General features: G+C 40.2%; 1 protein-coding gene across 4 annotated transcripts in view; it reads right to left on the bottom strand.

Annotated features, from left to right (window-relative positions):
* Stim1 (stromal interaction molecule 1) overlaps window positions 1-14,342 on the bottom strand; it is a 177,939-nt gene that overhangs the window by 92,756 nt on the left and 70,841 nt on the right. For all 4 annotated transcript variants that reach the window (XM_013354368.2, XM_013354369.2, XM_005368822.3 and 1 more), the window contains exon 2: window positions 888-1,018. In XM_013354368.2, the coding sequence (XP_013209822.1) occupies window positions 888-1,018 (131 nt within the window). The remainder of the gene's footprint in view (window positions 1-887; window positions 1,019-14,342) is intronic.

Genomic DNA, 14,342 nt, shown 5'->3' with positions numbered 1-14,342 from the left:
AGTATCTCTTAATCTGTCTGTCTTGTTTACTGTCCTGTCTTCATACCTAGCACATTTAATATTAGTGACGTGTGTTGACGATCTTAGTTGAGGTTTACTGTCTTCATCACTCATATCACTCCTTTCTGTATAGTGTCTTGCTGTACTAAAGTATTCTGATGGTGTGACATCCAAGATTGAACACAAACTCAAAGGTAGACTATTTACAAGGAGAAGAGACTAGGCCTCTTTTTCACACTGTACACTATGCCCTACTGGATGTTTAGCACAGCCGGGTAGCTCCAGCACCTGCTTGTTTGTGTTAAGCTTGAAATTAAGAGACTGTTCAGTCTCTCCCACACGATGACCCTGCACTCTGGGCTCTGTTGACCCAGAGCTACAGTAATGTCAAAACATACAACAGCAAGACAGCTCTTTCTTCTCTATTTTTTTAAAGGGATTTCTTTTTCTAATTCTTATTAACTGGCTCCCATAAACTACATCTTTAAAGTTAGATTGACCATGCTAAAATGTGCTTCTTCCTCACAAATAAGAGTATAAAACCCCAGAAGGTGGCATATGACTATTTTTGCTTTCTTTCTTCCCATGACAAAAGAAGACAGAATATAGATTAATATTCTCTTTCCACAGCAAGATCACATAAAAGATCCAGGGAAGCTTTAGAGACCATCTGAGGAATCCCTTCCCTCCCAAATAGTTACGTCAATGTTAAGCTATTCACCAATCAGCAAAAAGAGAGAGCGGCTCTGCTGGGTGTCATCTTGCTTAATGGGAATAAGTTTCTATGAGGCAACAAGGAGAGACCATCTCTCCACATGGATTAGCCTAGGCAGCTGTCAGAGATCATTTCATACAAGAGAAGAGCCATAAAAGGTAAGAAACATTACCTCGTCACTTTCTTCCACATCCACATCACCATTGGCATCATCATCCATCAGCTTATGGATGTTGCGGACAGCCTCAAAGCTGAGCTTCTCATCTTCACTGTGACACAGAGGCTTGTCAATCCGGCAAAACTCTGCATGGAAAAAGCAAGGGACAACATTACCCAGAGCTGCCACTCAGCCTCCACCATTGTCTTGTGCTAGCAGTCTTAGTTTCCAGCCCGATTCCTCATACACGCATCTTAACCAACTGTATACACAATGGTGGAAGTGTATCATCTACCCTTTACCTGTCTCTTGGAAAATGTGCTGAGCTTCCCCATACAGAAATAATGTTTTGTCACTCTCACAGCTCTCCAGCAGATAAGTCTGCATAGGGCTAGGCCTATGCTAGGACCCAGACAAGAACATAAATGTTCACAAATGAGAGGGGAACCAAAGGGACAACATATACAGGAAAAAAGCTTCGACTCACTAAGAATCAAGGAAATGCATCATTTTAAACATAATTTAATCAGTCAAATAAAAAAATAATTTATTTTCTAGCACGAGAACAACAGTTCCAACATCTGAATAAATAGATTAGTTTTCCTTTTTACTTTGTCACTAGAAATACCATATAATACCAACCACAGGCTAACCAGGGAAATCTCTCATATCAGGTAGGTGACCTTTATTGTCCTTCCTGTTCTCCAGACTAGTCTTCAGAGTTACTCTTAGTCCTGCTGCAGCCTACCCACAGCAGCCTCTCCTCCCAGTCCTCCTCCAGTCCATTCTAGGGACACACTCAGCCTCTCACTTTGTCACTAGAGGTACATATAATGCTTACCTAAGTATTATACATCTCTAGCAGGCTTTTTAGAAATAACAGAAGAAATAATTTTAGAATAATGGTCACTCTAGCAACCAAAGGTCTCCAGGCTAGGCATCACTGGTTTCCTGAGCTCAGCCAGCATCTTTCCCAAAGGCGTACAGCAAAGGCAAGATGTTTGTATGTGACCTGATCAAACAAACAGGTGATCTCTGCTGCTGGCACCATCAGGCATACAGGATTAAAGGGATGAGGCTAAGAGAGGACAAAAGCTTGATGCCCCACATAGTGTTAGAATTGTACATAACTCCTTTACCCGAGCATCTCCTCAGCTGCCTCTTTGTCCTTCCTGAGACCTTTTCTACATTTTCCACACAGTCGAAGTTTCCCACAGCCATCTGGAATACCTTAAGAGATCTACTCATTTAGGAATATCTTTTTGACTGCAATGACCTGATATACATGGGTCTTCTATCTATCTGTTGTTTCATTGGTTAATTAATAAAGAAACTGCTTGGCCTTTGATAGGCCAGCCCTTAGGTGGGTGGAGTAGACAGAACAGAATTCTGGGAGAAAGAAGCGGAGTCAGGCAGACGCTTTAGCTCTCCTTGCCAAGATGGACGCAGGTTAGGATCCTTCCTCGTGGGCCACGTGGTGCTACACAGATTGTTGGAGGTGGGTTTAATCAAGATGTGAGAGTTAGCCAGCAAGATGCTAGAGCTAATGGGCCAAGCAGTGTTTAAAAGAATACAGTTTCCGTGTAATTATTTCAGGTGTAAAGCTAACCGGGAGCCAGGGCCGCAGCCCGCCGCTCCCACTACTACAATGACCTTTTTAGAGTCAAAAACACATACATCAAAATCCTATCTTTAATCAACTAAAATTCTGTGGCATTGGACAAGTGGTAGAATGCCTTCAAGCCTCCATTTCTCCATTTCTCAGGCTAGGCACAGTGGTGCCCAGGCAGAATATGAGAACTTGAGAGGTAGAACCACAAGGACCGGGAATATTGATTACACAGGGAAACCAAAGCCTGGTTGGATGACACAAGATCCTGTCTTTACATTAAAATTCTTGGTTTTAAAAATAAGTAATAAACCTGATTCTCAGTTCCTAGTATTCTTTCCTCCTTCCAGATCAACAAGTGAATAATTTCCATTTTCACATAACTGATTTTTCCTGACAGAATAAGAAGACTCAAACAAGACTGAGTTTGAGCCAGGCGGTGGTGGCGCACGCCTTTAATCCCAGCACTCAGGAGGCAGAGACAGGCTGATCTCTGTGAGTTGGAGGCCAGTCTGGTCTACAGATAGGGTTCCAGGACAGGGATCCTTTTGTTTCTGCCTCCCACAAGCTAGAATCACAGATGAGAAGTAGAACACCTGGCCTTGTATATCAAGTGTGCATCGCCAAGCTCACTTGTGTGGTACTGAGGACAGAACCCAGGATTTTATGCATGCTAGCCCAGCTCTCCACCAATGGAGCCCCAGCACAGTCTCTATTCTTTTTTTCTTGCTTGCTTTATTGTTATTTTATGTTATGAGTACAGACATTTTGCATGAATGTCTGTGCGCAATGTGTGTGCTTGGTGCACACAGAGGACAGATGAGGGTGTTGATTCATCTGGAACTAAAGTTATAGATAATCATGAGCCACCATGATTAGGTGGTGGGAACTGAACCCAGGTTACATATACCTAGGGTTACATAAAATACTTCAAGCAAAAAAAGGTCACAAGTGAAAAATATTTAAGAAGCCCTGTTCTAAGCGAACAGACAACTCTAACAATGGCCTAAACTCTTACCACATTTATTTGCAACTACTAGTAACTTTAAGTAACAAGGAGCTCCAACTGTCTGTTGGACATGTTATGACACTGGACTATGACCTCCACAAATTGCAATTAGCATGTCCCCAGCAGCAATAAAAAAATCCAGATTCTTGTTAAGATGCTCAGAAAAAAATTAAAAGAATACTTTGATATTAACTCTAGGAGGGAACAAAAGAAAATAACTAAAAACAAAAAGAAGAACAAGGCCCAAACATTTGAATTTTTGCTCTCCGGATCTCTGTATGCAGTTAAACTCTATAATCTCAAAGAACTATTTGATATTTGCCACATTAGAAATTGTAAAAGAAGGCCAGAAAGAGAGTTCAGGAAGTAAACTGTCTGCTGTGTAAGCCCAATGACCTGAGTTCAATTCCCAGATCCACACTGGACAGAGCAACTAACTTTGGACAGTTTCACCCTCTAAGCTCTACATAAGCTACGGGATGTACAAGCCTGAGCATATGCTTGCGTGGGCATGCACAAGCATGTATACACACACACACACCATATACACAGAGATAATGTTTATTTATTTTCTTTCTCTTTTTAGGAAAGTCAGGTGTGGTGGCAATTCTCACACTTGGGAGATGGAGGCAGGAGGATTGAGAGTTTAAAAGCAATCTCAGCTATATAATGAGTTCAAAGTCAGCTTGGGCTACATGAAACTATGTCTCAAATCCAAAAGAAGAAAAATAAATAAACAAGTAAATGCAAAAAAAAGATAATTTAAAACAAATCTTTATATTTAATTATTAATTAGAGAATAATAAGTCTCTAACAAATTAAGGAAAATAGCATGCTTTATGAAAACTAATTATGTTTCCTGAGCTAGAGAATGCAGTTCAGTTGGTAGAGTGCCTGTAAACTCAGCACTTGGGAGGTAGAAAGAAGTAAGATCACAAATTAAAGGTCATCTTTAGCTACATATTGAATTTGAGGCCAGCCTAGATACATGAACTATTTTTAAAAATGTTTTCTGAAACAAATTCATGAGAAGGGAAGAATCATTTCTAATTTTTGAGAATTTTTTAAACATTTAGCTTAATAGAACACAGTTGTAATTTTTTATTTACTTTCACATCTATGCTGTTGTAATGTAGTTTTCACTGAGGATCAAAACATAGGCCTGTACCTGGAAAGGGAGGAGTTATTTTAATAGTTTTTCCAGACAAAAACGATGGCTATTCTCTGATTTACACCCAAACCTGACACATGGTCAAGTTTAAAAACTAGCTGCAATATGAAATCTGAAACTACATGGATGAATATATTGTACTCTGTAACATTCATATTCTTTGGTCTATCTTGTACTTTGAATGAATCTTTCACACATGCATGGTTTTGTAATATGATGCATATCTCATTTGGAAACTGGTTCTAACTAAGTTATGCAAAATATCCAAATATTGATTTAGACATTCTATTTAGACAAAATCAAAATAGTCATAATCATTACTGGCACCATTTCATCAGAAAAGCTTTCCGTCCATGGAAGCTGTGAAACTCATAGTAACTGATACAAACTTTCAGAAACTTAATTTTCACTTAAATACTGGGATTTTACCACTGGCAGCAAATATTATCTTTTTTTTTTTTCAAGTAAAACATTCACTTCATTGACTTTCAAGAAAATGGCAAGTTGGTACTAATGGTTCAAGGCTAAAATCACAGACCTCCAGCAGGAGGCTCACCTCCAGTTTCAGGTCATCTGAAATATAGGCTAAGACCTTGTCTTAAAAGGATGTGAGGGAGATAAAGTTTCAGCAATTAAGAGCACTTTCAGAGGACTGGGTTGATTCCCAACAGCCACATGCAGGCTAACAACCATTTGTAACTCCAGTTCCAGGGGATCTGATGCCCTATTCTGCTGCTTTTCCCTGAAATAACTACCAACATCCCTCAAGAAGCAGAGCTTAGTTTGTGTATTTCTTATTTCATGGCACAGAATACTAAGCAGCATGTACTCAAGGGACATAATTTTAAAAAAAGAATGATTTTCACTTATCAGACTGGAATATACACACACGTCTTCATTCCTATTTTCAGACATACACCTCCTAAAATCCTCGTAATCATCTAATTATAAGGGTACCTTTATATGCTAATGGCATATACTAACAACTTCTAAGCAGCTTCAGGATGGGAGCTGGTCATAAGAAAAAGCCAAGGCAAGGTTAAAAGGCTCAGTCTCACTCTTCAACCTTCAGGGAGGAGTTCAGAGTTTGATACCTGGGGCTCACACGACAGAAAGAGAGAACTGATTCCTACAAGTCAAACAGTCTCTTACTACTATTATTATGGCAGAGGAAATTTCAAAGTTCTTTCCCAAATGCCCAAATCTCTTTCTCTCCCCCAAACAGAGTTAGTCATTTAGTGCTCACTGCTCCATGCTTCTGAGCACTTTGTATATAGTTCTAGTATATGAATTTTCATGTTCTGCATTGTTCACATGCCACATCCAGAAAAGGGCAAGAACCAAGTTTAACTCACTTTATTCCCGAGAGTCCAGTCTGTCATCACTGTAACATTCTCCATGTCAAGCATGAAATCAGCCAATTCTAGCTGAATGAATGGATAAACCCTTGCTCTTAGAAAGAGACCACAAGTCTAAGACTGACAGATCTAGCCCTGGGAAGACTCTCAGATTTGGCCAAGTACCAGAGTTTCAGAGATAAAGTTACAAGGAAACTCAAGTGGAGATGGGGTAGAGAAGAGTAGATGGATGGACTTACTAGAAACGTGGAGACTAAGGATGAGAACAGATTTAATGTTGGGAGGATGGGAAACACTATGTAAACCCCAATGAAACACACAGCAAGTCTAGCCACTTGCTATGGCTGAGGAGAAAGATCAGGTCACGGATGAGTATAACCCAGCTAAAGTGAGAGATGTACTTACACTTCTTAGAACACTATGTCCTTATAACCAAGAAGAGACCCAGTTCTTCTCAGCAGGAGGCAGGAATACAGAAGAGCGTTAGAGCTTTTCTTCCAAACAAAACTGGCACTGACTTCAGTTTTCCAAGCAGCACTGACAGTAATGACCAGCACCCAGAATGCAGAAGTAAAGGGAGTATCACAAGTTCTAGGTCCAGCCTAGTCCACATAGCAAGTTCCAGGCTAGCCAAGATTTCAAAATGATACTCTATTGTGAGCCATCTGACATGGGTGCTAAAAACCAAGCATAGATCCTCTGCAAGAACAGCATGTACTCATAACATCTGAACCATTTCCCCAGCCCTACTTCTCATTATTCTTAAGATAAACTTAAAAATTCTTATTATTTGGTAGGGAGGTTATTGTTTTTTCCCCTGCTGCTGGAGAATTAAGTCAGGGGTTAATTACAACTGTGTACACTATGCAAGAGCTCTATTATAGAGCTACGTCCCCAGTCCTATGTCTGGATTCTTTCACTTAGCGTGCTTAAAATTAAATCATATTCCCACACCAGTAAGTAGCTTGTTCTAATTTTCAAGTGGCATTCTACTAAACAGATATACCACACTCCAACAATCCACTTACAAGTTGGTGTTTGGCCGGGCGGTGGTGGCGCACGCCTTTAATCCCAGCACTTGGGAGGCAGAGGCAGGCGGATCTCTGTGAGTTCGAGACCAGCCTGGTCTACAAGAGCTAGTTCCAGGACAGGCTCCAAAACCACAGAGAAACCCTGTCTCGAAAAACCAAAAAAATTAAAAAATTAAAAAAAAAAAACAACAAGTTGGTGTTTGTTTGTTTCTTTGTTTTTCCTGATACAAAGATACTATGACTACTTACATCTATGTATTTAAATGAAAGCATACTTTTAATTCCCTTGAGAAAGTACCTGAGTGGAAGTGCTGGGTTATATGAAAGGAGTATGTTTGGCCTTTTAAGAAGCTGTCAATAGTTTTCTAAAGTATCTGCATCAAGGGGAGGGTATGATGATGAACACCTTTAATCTCAGCACTTGGAAAAGAAGCAGGTGGATCTCTATTAGTTCAAGGCCAGCTTGGTCTGTGTAGTGAAATCAGATACATCAGTGTAGATACAAGTCACTTCCTAACGCTCGCAGGTCAAGATGTAGAACTCTTAGCTCCTTCTCCAGCATCATGTCTGCCTGCACACACACTGTTTCCTGCCATGATGATAAAGGACTAAACCTCTGAAACTGTAAGCCACCCCAATTAAATGCTTTCCTTGAGTTGCTGTGGTCCTCGTGTCTCTTCACAGCAATAGAAACCCTAACAAAGACAAAGACATTCATACAACCCCCTCTAAAGTTCAGGGAACATTGTGAAAGAAGGTACAGAAAGTTTTTAAAAGCCAAAAGACAGTGTGAAAGGCTACAATGCTATTCTCTAGATTTGGTACAACTCTTGTAATCATTAACTCCTAACAACTGTAGTAACCTGCACTGGGCCCACACAAGACCCAGTAAGTCAAGGAAGGGAGGGGGCTCATAAGATGCCCCTTTACCTCTGAACTATATAGGTTATTGATAGATTCTGAGAAAGGGGAGCCACTGCCTTCAATTGTATACCTATTACTGAGAGTACCAGCTCCAACAAATAGCTCCAGGCTTATAGCTACAAAGATGGCCTTGGTTAATCTTGATGAGTCACCAAACTAAACAAATAGACAAGTGAAGATTTGTGAGGAAGAACTGGGGAGGATGGACTGAGGTTGAAGAGAGTGGGGGTGAGGGTGGTCAGCATGCAGTATGTCAACCAAAACAGAGACCACCGTCATTATGCTGCCTAATCAAACTCCTCCTAGACCATAAAAGGAAGCTCCCACAATAACTAAGGCGCTTGAATGTTTTCTCACTCAGGGTTTTCTTGTTTGCAGGGTATTCTGATCTGTATAACTGTTTTGCCTTTGGAAACAATTTCCTCTACTTACTTTGTAATATGTGTATGACTGTATTACAATCTTAAAAAAAAAAATCAAGTACCTGGAAAGACCTAATCTAAACACTGACTACAAATTTATTCTCTGATAAAAACTGGCCAAAAGTTCCTTTCTCACTAGTCCCTGGCATACTGTGTAAGAAAGAGGAAAGAGGAACAATAACAAAAGAAAACACTTCTATGCAAGGACAGGAACCCTAATCCTCTGCTGGAAGAGAAATCATTCCCGTTTCTCCTCAAAGAGGACATTCACTCAACTACTCCTTAGCCTCTACATTTACCTTCTTCTTCTCCTTGGTATTTTCTTCAGACTTTGCTCTCACAAAAAACCTTCTTCAGCCAGGCGGTGCTGGTGCATGTCTTTAATCCCAACAGAGGCAAATAGATCTAAGTTTGACACCAGCCTGGTCAATAGAGCAAATTCCAGAATAGCCAGGGCTACACAATGAAGCCCTGTCTCAGGGGAAAAACAAAAAACAAACAAACAAACAAACAAACAAAACCTGAAGCCTTCTTCAGAAAGAAAATAGTTAATTCTTATAGGTGGTCCCTAACCGAGCGGTCCCTGGTGCACTCTAACTGCCTTTGCCTGTTTCTCAGTCTCTCCCAGGGCTGTAACTATTGCACATTTTCCTGGCTTTTTGTCTCTGTACCCTTCCTGACTGCTCCCAGTTCAGTGCTCATACATATCCTTCTCTGCATTTTACTTAACACGTTTAATTTGCTAAAAACAAAATTAGTCAAACTAGTCAATGCACCACCAGGAAGACAGAATAATAAAACCCTTTCCTGGTCTCTAGGATCCCCTCTGTTCTTACCCTATGAATTCCTATAATACATTCTGAATTACACAAGGGGAAATGTCCATCTTTGAATTTTAGCTTTCAAATACATTGACTGCTACTCCTAAGTATTAATATTTCTCTCTTCTTCTCCCACCCTCTTATTTGTTTTGTTTATTTGTCTGTTTGTTTAAGGCAGGGTCTTAGGTAGCCCAGGCTAGCCTTGAACTCACTATGCATTCCATGCAATATGTATCTCATGGTAATCCTCTCTCAGCCTCCTAAGTATTGGAATTACAAACATTAGCTACTATTAGACAGGATTAATTTTGTATGAAAACCTAGCAAAGTCTTTTGAAAAGCAGTAAACCTGCATCACTGTTGCTCATTTGTCAGTTCTGTGTTCTGTTTTATTAGAACAGCCTTTGATTTTTCTAGTGTTCCCCTATATCTAGCCAAGTACTAGGCAACACAATTCCTGATGTAGGGACAACCTAAAACTGTATACATTCTTTGAAGACTTGCTTTTCCCAGCTTTGGGGTACCACATGCCATGAGTCTTTATATGCTAAAGCTGTCTGTGCCAAGAAACAAGCCAGCCCCAGAGGAATTAAATCAACACACTTGTGCAAAAACCACCCCAAGTTCTCTGACTTAGAGGCTGACCCAACATTCTTGTGCCCTAGCCAGCACTCATCAGAGTCTGGGATAGCCAAAAACATAATTAAAGACAACTCAAGACAGATTTCTACTGGGAAAAGTTTTATGAAAGTGTTAGGGACTTAAGAACTAGCCCAGATAGGGACTTTGCACAGTGCCCACAAAATATGTTTAATCCATTAGTGGACCAGCTAAGATTATACATACCCCTCCCAGGTTCAGAAATGAGGCTAGTTCCAACAACTATCAAGTCCTAATCACAACAGCACCAAAAGCACAATGACATTAATACTAAGGAATCAAGCATACCACAGCATGGGGTAAAAACAATGTGGATTCCAGTTTCCACAGCAACAAGATCTCCAAGATATGCTGCTCACTAGCTCACCAGAGAAGACATTACCAGACTCCACAAGAGACCACAACTGGGGAGAGAGACACATTCTTTTTCTATCCCATACAAACTTCTATTCAAACAATAAAAGGTAAATGGACATTCATCATCTCCTAGAAGATATTATCTGTTGAAAACTTTGCATTCAAGATGATAATTCTAAGAAGCAATTGCAGCTTAAGAATAACTTTCCCATGGACTTCCTGAATCTGCCGCAGAAAGACTCCCGAGTGAGGACCATCCAGAAGGAAGTGTGCCTGAGCCTCCTTACAAACTGCTTCCTCATCCCCAGTCGGAACTGATTTCTGAAGGTCATGCCTCCACAGGATAGCACATCCCAAAAAGAGAGCTTAGTCAAAGCCTCAATGCCCTAGATAACCACGGAAGTTTCCTCAATAATCCCTCTGACTGTTTCAGTTTCTTTCAGACTCATCAAAGGGATAATTCTCTCTCTGTGTCTCTGTCTCTGTCTCTCTCTTTCTTTCTCTGTGGCTTTGGAGCCTGTCCTGGAACTCACTCTGTAGACCAAGTTGGCCTCGAACTCACAGAGATCCATCTGCCTCTGCCTCTTCGGTGCTGGGATTAAAGGCGTGCGCCACTACTACCCCAGCAAGAAGATCAAAATTTTTCTGAAATTTAAATCTACTAGATTCTGTTCTGCTAAATAAAATCCTTTGCAGATTCTCTCTCTTCTCCCTCTCATCTGTCCTCTCTCTCTTCCCTCCTACTCTCACCCCAAGAACCCAGACAAGATCAGTAGAGTATATAAATGTCAATACGCTGTTAGTAATATTATATTACAAATTTTCCAAAATGACACTGTGGAAAAAATTGCAATGTTTCCAATGATAAGTCCATGCTACTTAAACCTCCATGTAAAGCTGTAACCACTTCAGTGAAATTTTTATTTTTTCTGAAGATTTAATTTTATGTGTTTATGTGAGTGAATACCATGTGTATGCAGGCGCCCATAGAGTAAGGAGTTACAAGTGGTTGTAAGATGCCTGACATCGGTGCTGGGAACAAACTTGGGTCCTCTGGAAGAACAAGTGCTCTCATCTCCCCAGCCTATAAAATCTAAAACACATCTTCATTGATGGAATTCTCAAGTCCTACAACAGTTACTTCAAAGAGTTTCATATAATAATAATTAATGTATATCGAGTATGGTGGTGAATACCTATAATCCAAAACCTTCAAAAACTGAGCCAGGAGGCCTATCACAACTTTGACATCAGGTTAGGATACAAGTCTAGCTTCTGTCTCAAGACTAAAACAGTTCACTTAGCATCCACTGATTGTCTCATGGGAATCCTTATTCTATGTTTATGCTCTTAAAGGCCTTATGCTTCTTTGTTACAATCTAGAACATTTATTTGATTTCTGTTTCTGTCTATAAAATAAGAAGACAGTATCTACTTCATAGAGTTGTAAGAATTAAACAAATTAACGTGTATAAAGTACTTCAACTAATTAATGCATATAAAGTTCTTTAATTAGAGTATAACATATAGCAAACATTCCATTGTTCTCATGTTCTTTTGTTGCAGCTTTCCATCTAACCACTAAAAGGTCTGTGGTAGCTGAATGAGAATGGTCACATAGGCCCATATGTTTGAATGTTTGCTATCTAGTTGATGGAACTGTTTGAAAAGAATGAGGAAGTGTAGCTTTGTTGGAGGTGGGCTCTGATATTTCAAAAGCTCCTGCCAGGCCCAGTGTATATGTGTGTCTCTCTGTCTCTGTCTCTGTCTCTGTGTGTGTGAGAGACAGAGACAGAGAGACAGAGAGACTCCTGCTTGATGGATCAGATGTAAGTTCTCAACTATTGCTACAGGGCCCTGCCTGCCTGCCTGCCTATCACCATGCTCCCCACTATGGAGAATATGGACTCACTGGTGCTCTGAAACTGCAAGCAAGACCCCATTTTAATACATTCTTTAAAAAGTTGCCTTTGGTCATTGTGTCTCTTCACAGCAATAGAAATGAAACTAAGACAAAGTCAAAGCAAGAACCAGATTTGCATCCATCTATACTTGAGCATATTAAATATGTTTCATATTACTTTGGGCATATTTTACCTTACAGGTCCTTTCTGTATATATTATGGTTTCCAGTTTAGTATTTTTATGAATTTTGCGAGTGTGTGTGTGTTTCTGGTGCATGTGTGTGGTGCTTTTTATTTTTCTCTCTTTTTAAAATTCTAGTTTGTTTTATTTGCCTGTTTGTTTTCTAAAAAGAAGTCATGGAGTTGGATGAGTATGGAAGTGGAAAAGATTTGAAAGGAGCTGGGGAAGGGAAAACCATGATCAGAATATATTGTATGAAAAAAATTACTTCTACTTAAAAACAGAATGAACATAGGTTTGTGGGTTAAAATCTGGGTCTTCTATACGACTCCATTGGTCGACTTCTCTGTTTTTATACCAATACAAAGAGAGCCATCATAGGGTTGGGAAGAGACTTGGACCTAGAGGGGCTTCCAGGTGCCCAAGGTGAGGCCCCCAGTTAGTTCCTGGGGCAGCTGAGGATAGGGAACCTGAAATGATCCTATCCTATAGCCATACTGATGAATATTTTGCATATCACCATAGAACCTTCATCTGGCGATGGATGGAGATAGAGACAGATACCCACACTGGAACACTGGACTGAGCTCCCAAAGTCCCAATGAGGAACAGAAGGAGGGAGAAGATGAGCAAGGAAGTCAGGACCAAGAGGGGTGCACCCACCCACGGAGACAGTGGGGCTGATCTATTGGGAGCTCACCAAGGCCAGCTGGATTGTGACTGAAAAAGCATGGGATAAAACCGGACTCTCTGAATATGGCGGACAATGAGGGCTGCTGAGAAGCCAAGGACAATGGCACTGGGTTTTGATCCTACTTCTTGTTCTGGCTTTGTGGGGGCCTAGCCAGTTTGGATGTTCACCTTCCTAGACCAGGATGAAGGGGGGAGGACTTTGGACTTTCCACAGGGCAGGGAACCCTGACTGCTCTTCAGACTTGAGAGGGAGGGGGAGAGGAGTGTGGGGAGGGTGGGAGGAGTGGGAGGCTGGGAGGAGGCGGAAATTTTTTTTTCTCAATAAAAAAAAAATTAAATTAAATTAAAAAAACAGAATGAACAATACCAAGGAACAAATAAAACACAATACTCCAATCATTCTTCTTCTCCATACAACTCATACACTCATACCCTAAGACTTAGAAAAAAACAGACTGCCATTATATACAAGGTTTACAACAAGCAAATTCAATGGATGGTTTTATCTAAAATGAAGTACAAAATGCAAGATACACTTTTTGGAGGCAGAATTTAATAAAACTATGTAGCTCTAGAACTTACTATAACATAAGTGGTATACTGAAGATATCAACAATGAGGAATGGAGAGATGAAATCACAAATAGGTTAATAGTGGACTTTTTTTCAGTTGTTTTTTTTTTTTTTTGTTAGGATCTTAAGATCCCAATGGAGTTGATTCAAAGGTAGACCTCAGTATAGGACCAAATTCTATCTTCTGTACCAACCTCTTCTCACAGGTGTAACACTGGCCTTTCCTTAGCATTCCTCTTTTTAGCAGATTTAAAGATTTGTATGCTCTAGATGAACTGACAGAGGACATAGCTTCCAATAACCACCAGGGCTTTGTACCTGATTAATTCACTGAATAATTGGCTTCTGAGGAGACCAAGGAAAGGAACATGATGTACCTAAGAAGCAAGAATTCCATATGTATGTGTGTTAGCGGAGGAAGGGTCGTAGGATGAAGTAATAGTAAAATGAGAAGACCATGGCCAGAAGAGTTCAACTCTTCCTCAGCATCACCTTTTTACCATTTTGGTGGCCTAGTAGAAAGGGTAGAAGTCAAAGTCTTTCCTACATTGTTACCACCTATAATATATAACTGCTGCTTTGTGGGGCTCATCTTCATAAGTCAAATGAGATCAGGACTGCCTCATCTGACTTCTTGGGCTGTAGTGAGGACTGCTGATGTTAGATGAGAAGGCTCTGCAGATTAGAGGTGATCAGTGCTAGAGTAGGACTCTAGTTACCATCCCTTTTTTTTTTTTTTTTTTTTTTTTTTTTTTTTT

The sequence above is a fragment of the Microtus ochrogaster genome, unplaced genomic scaffold, assembly GCF_000317375.1.
Source record: "Microtus ochrogaster isolate Prairie Vole_2 unplaced genomic scaffold, MicOch1.0 UNK41, whole genome shotgun sequence".
Taxonomy (NCBI): Eukaryota; Metazoa; Chordata; class Mammalia; order Rodentia; family Cricetidae; genus Microtus; species Microtus ochrogaster.
The sequence above is the reverse complement of the archived record's forward strand: the minus strand, read 5'-3'. Positions and strand labels throughout refer to the sequence as shown.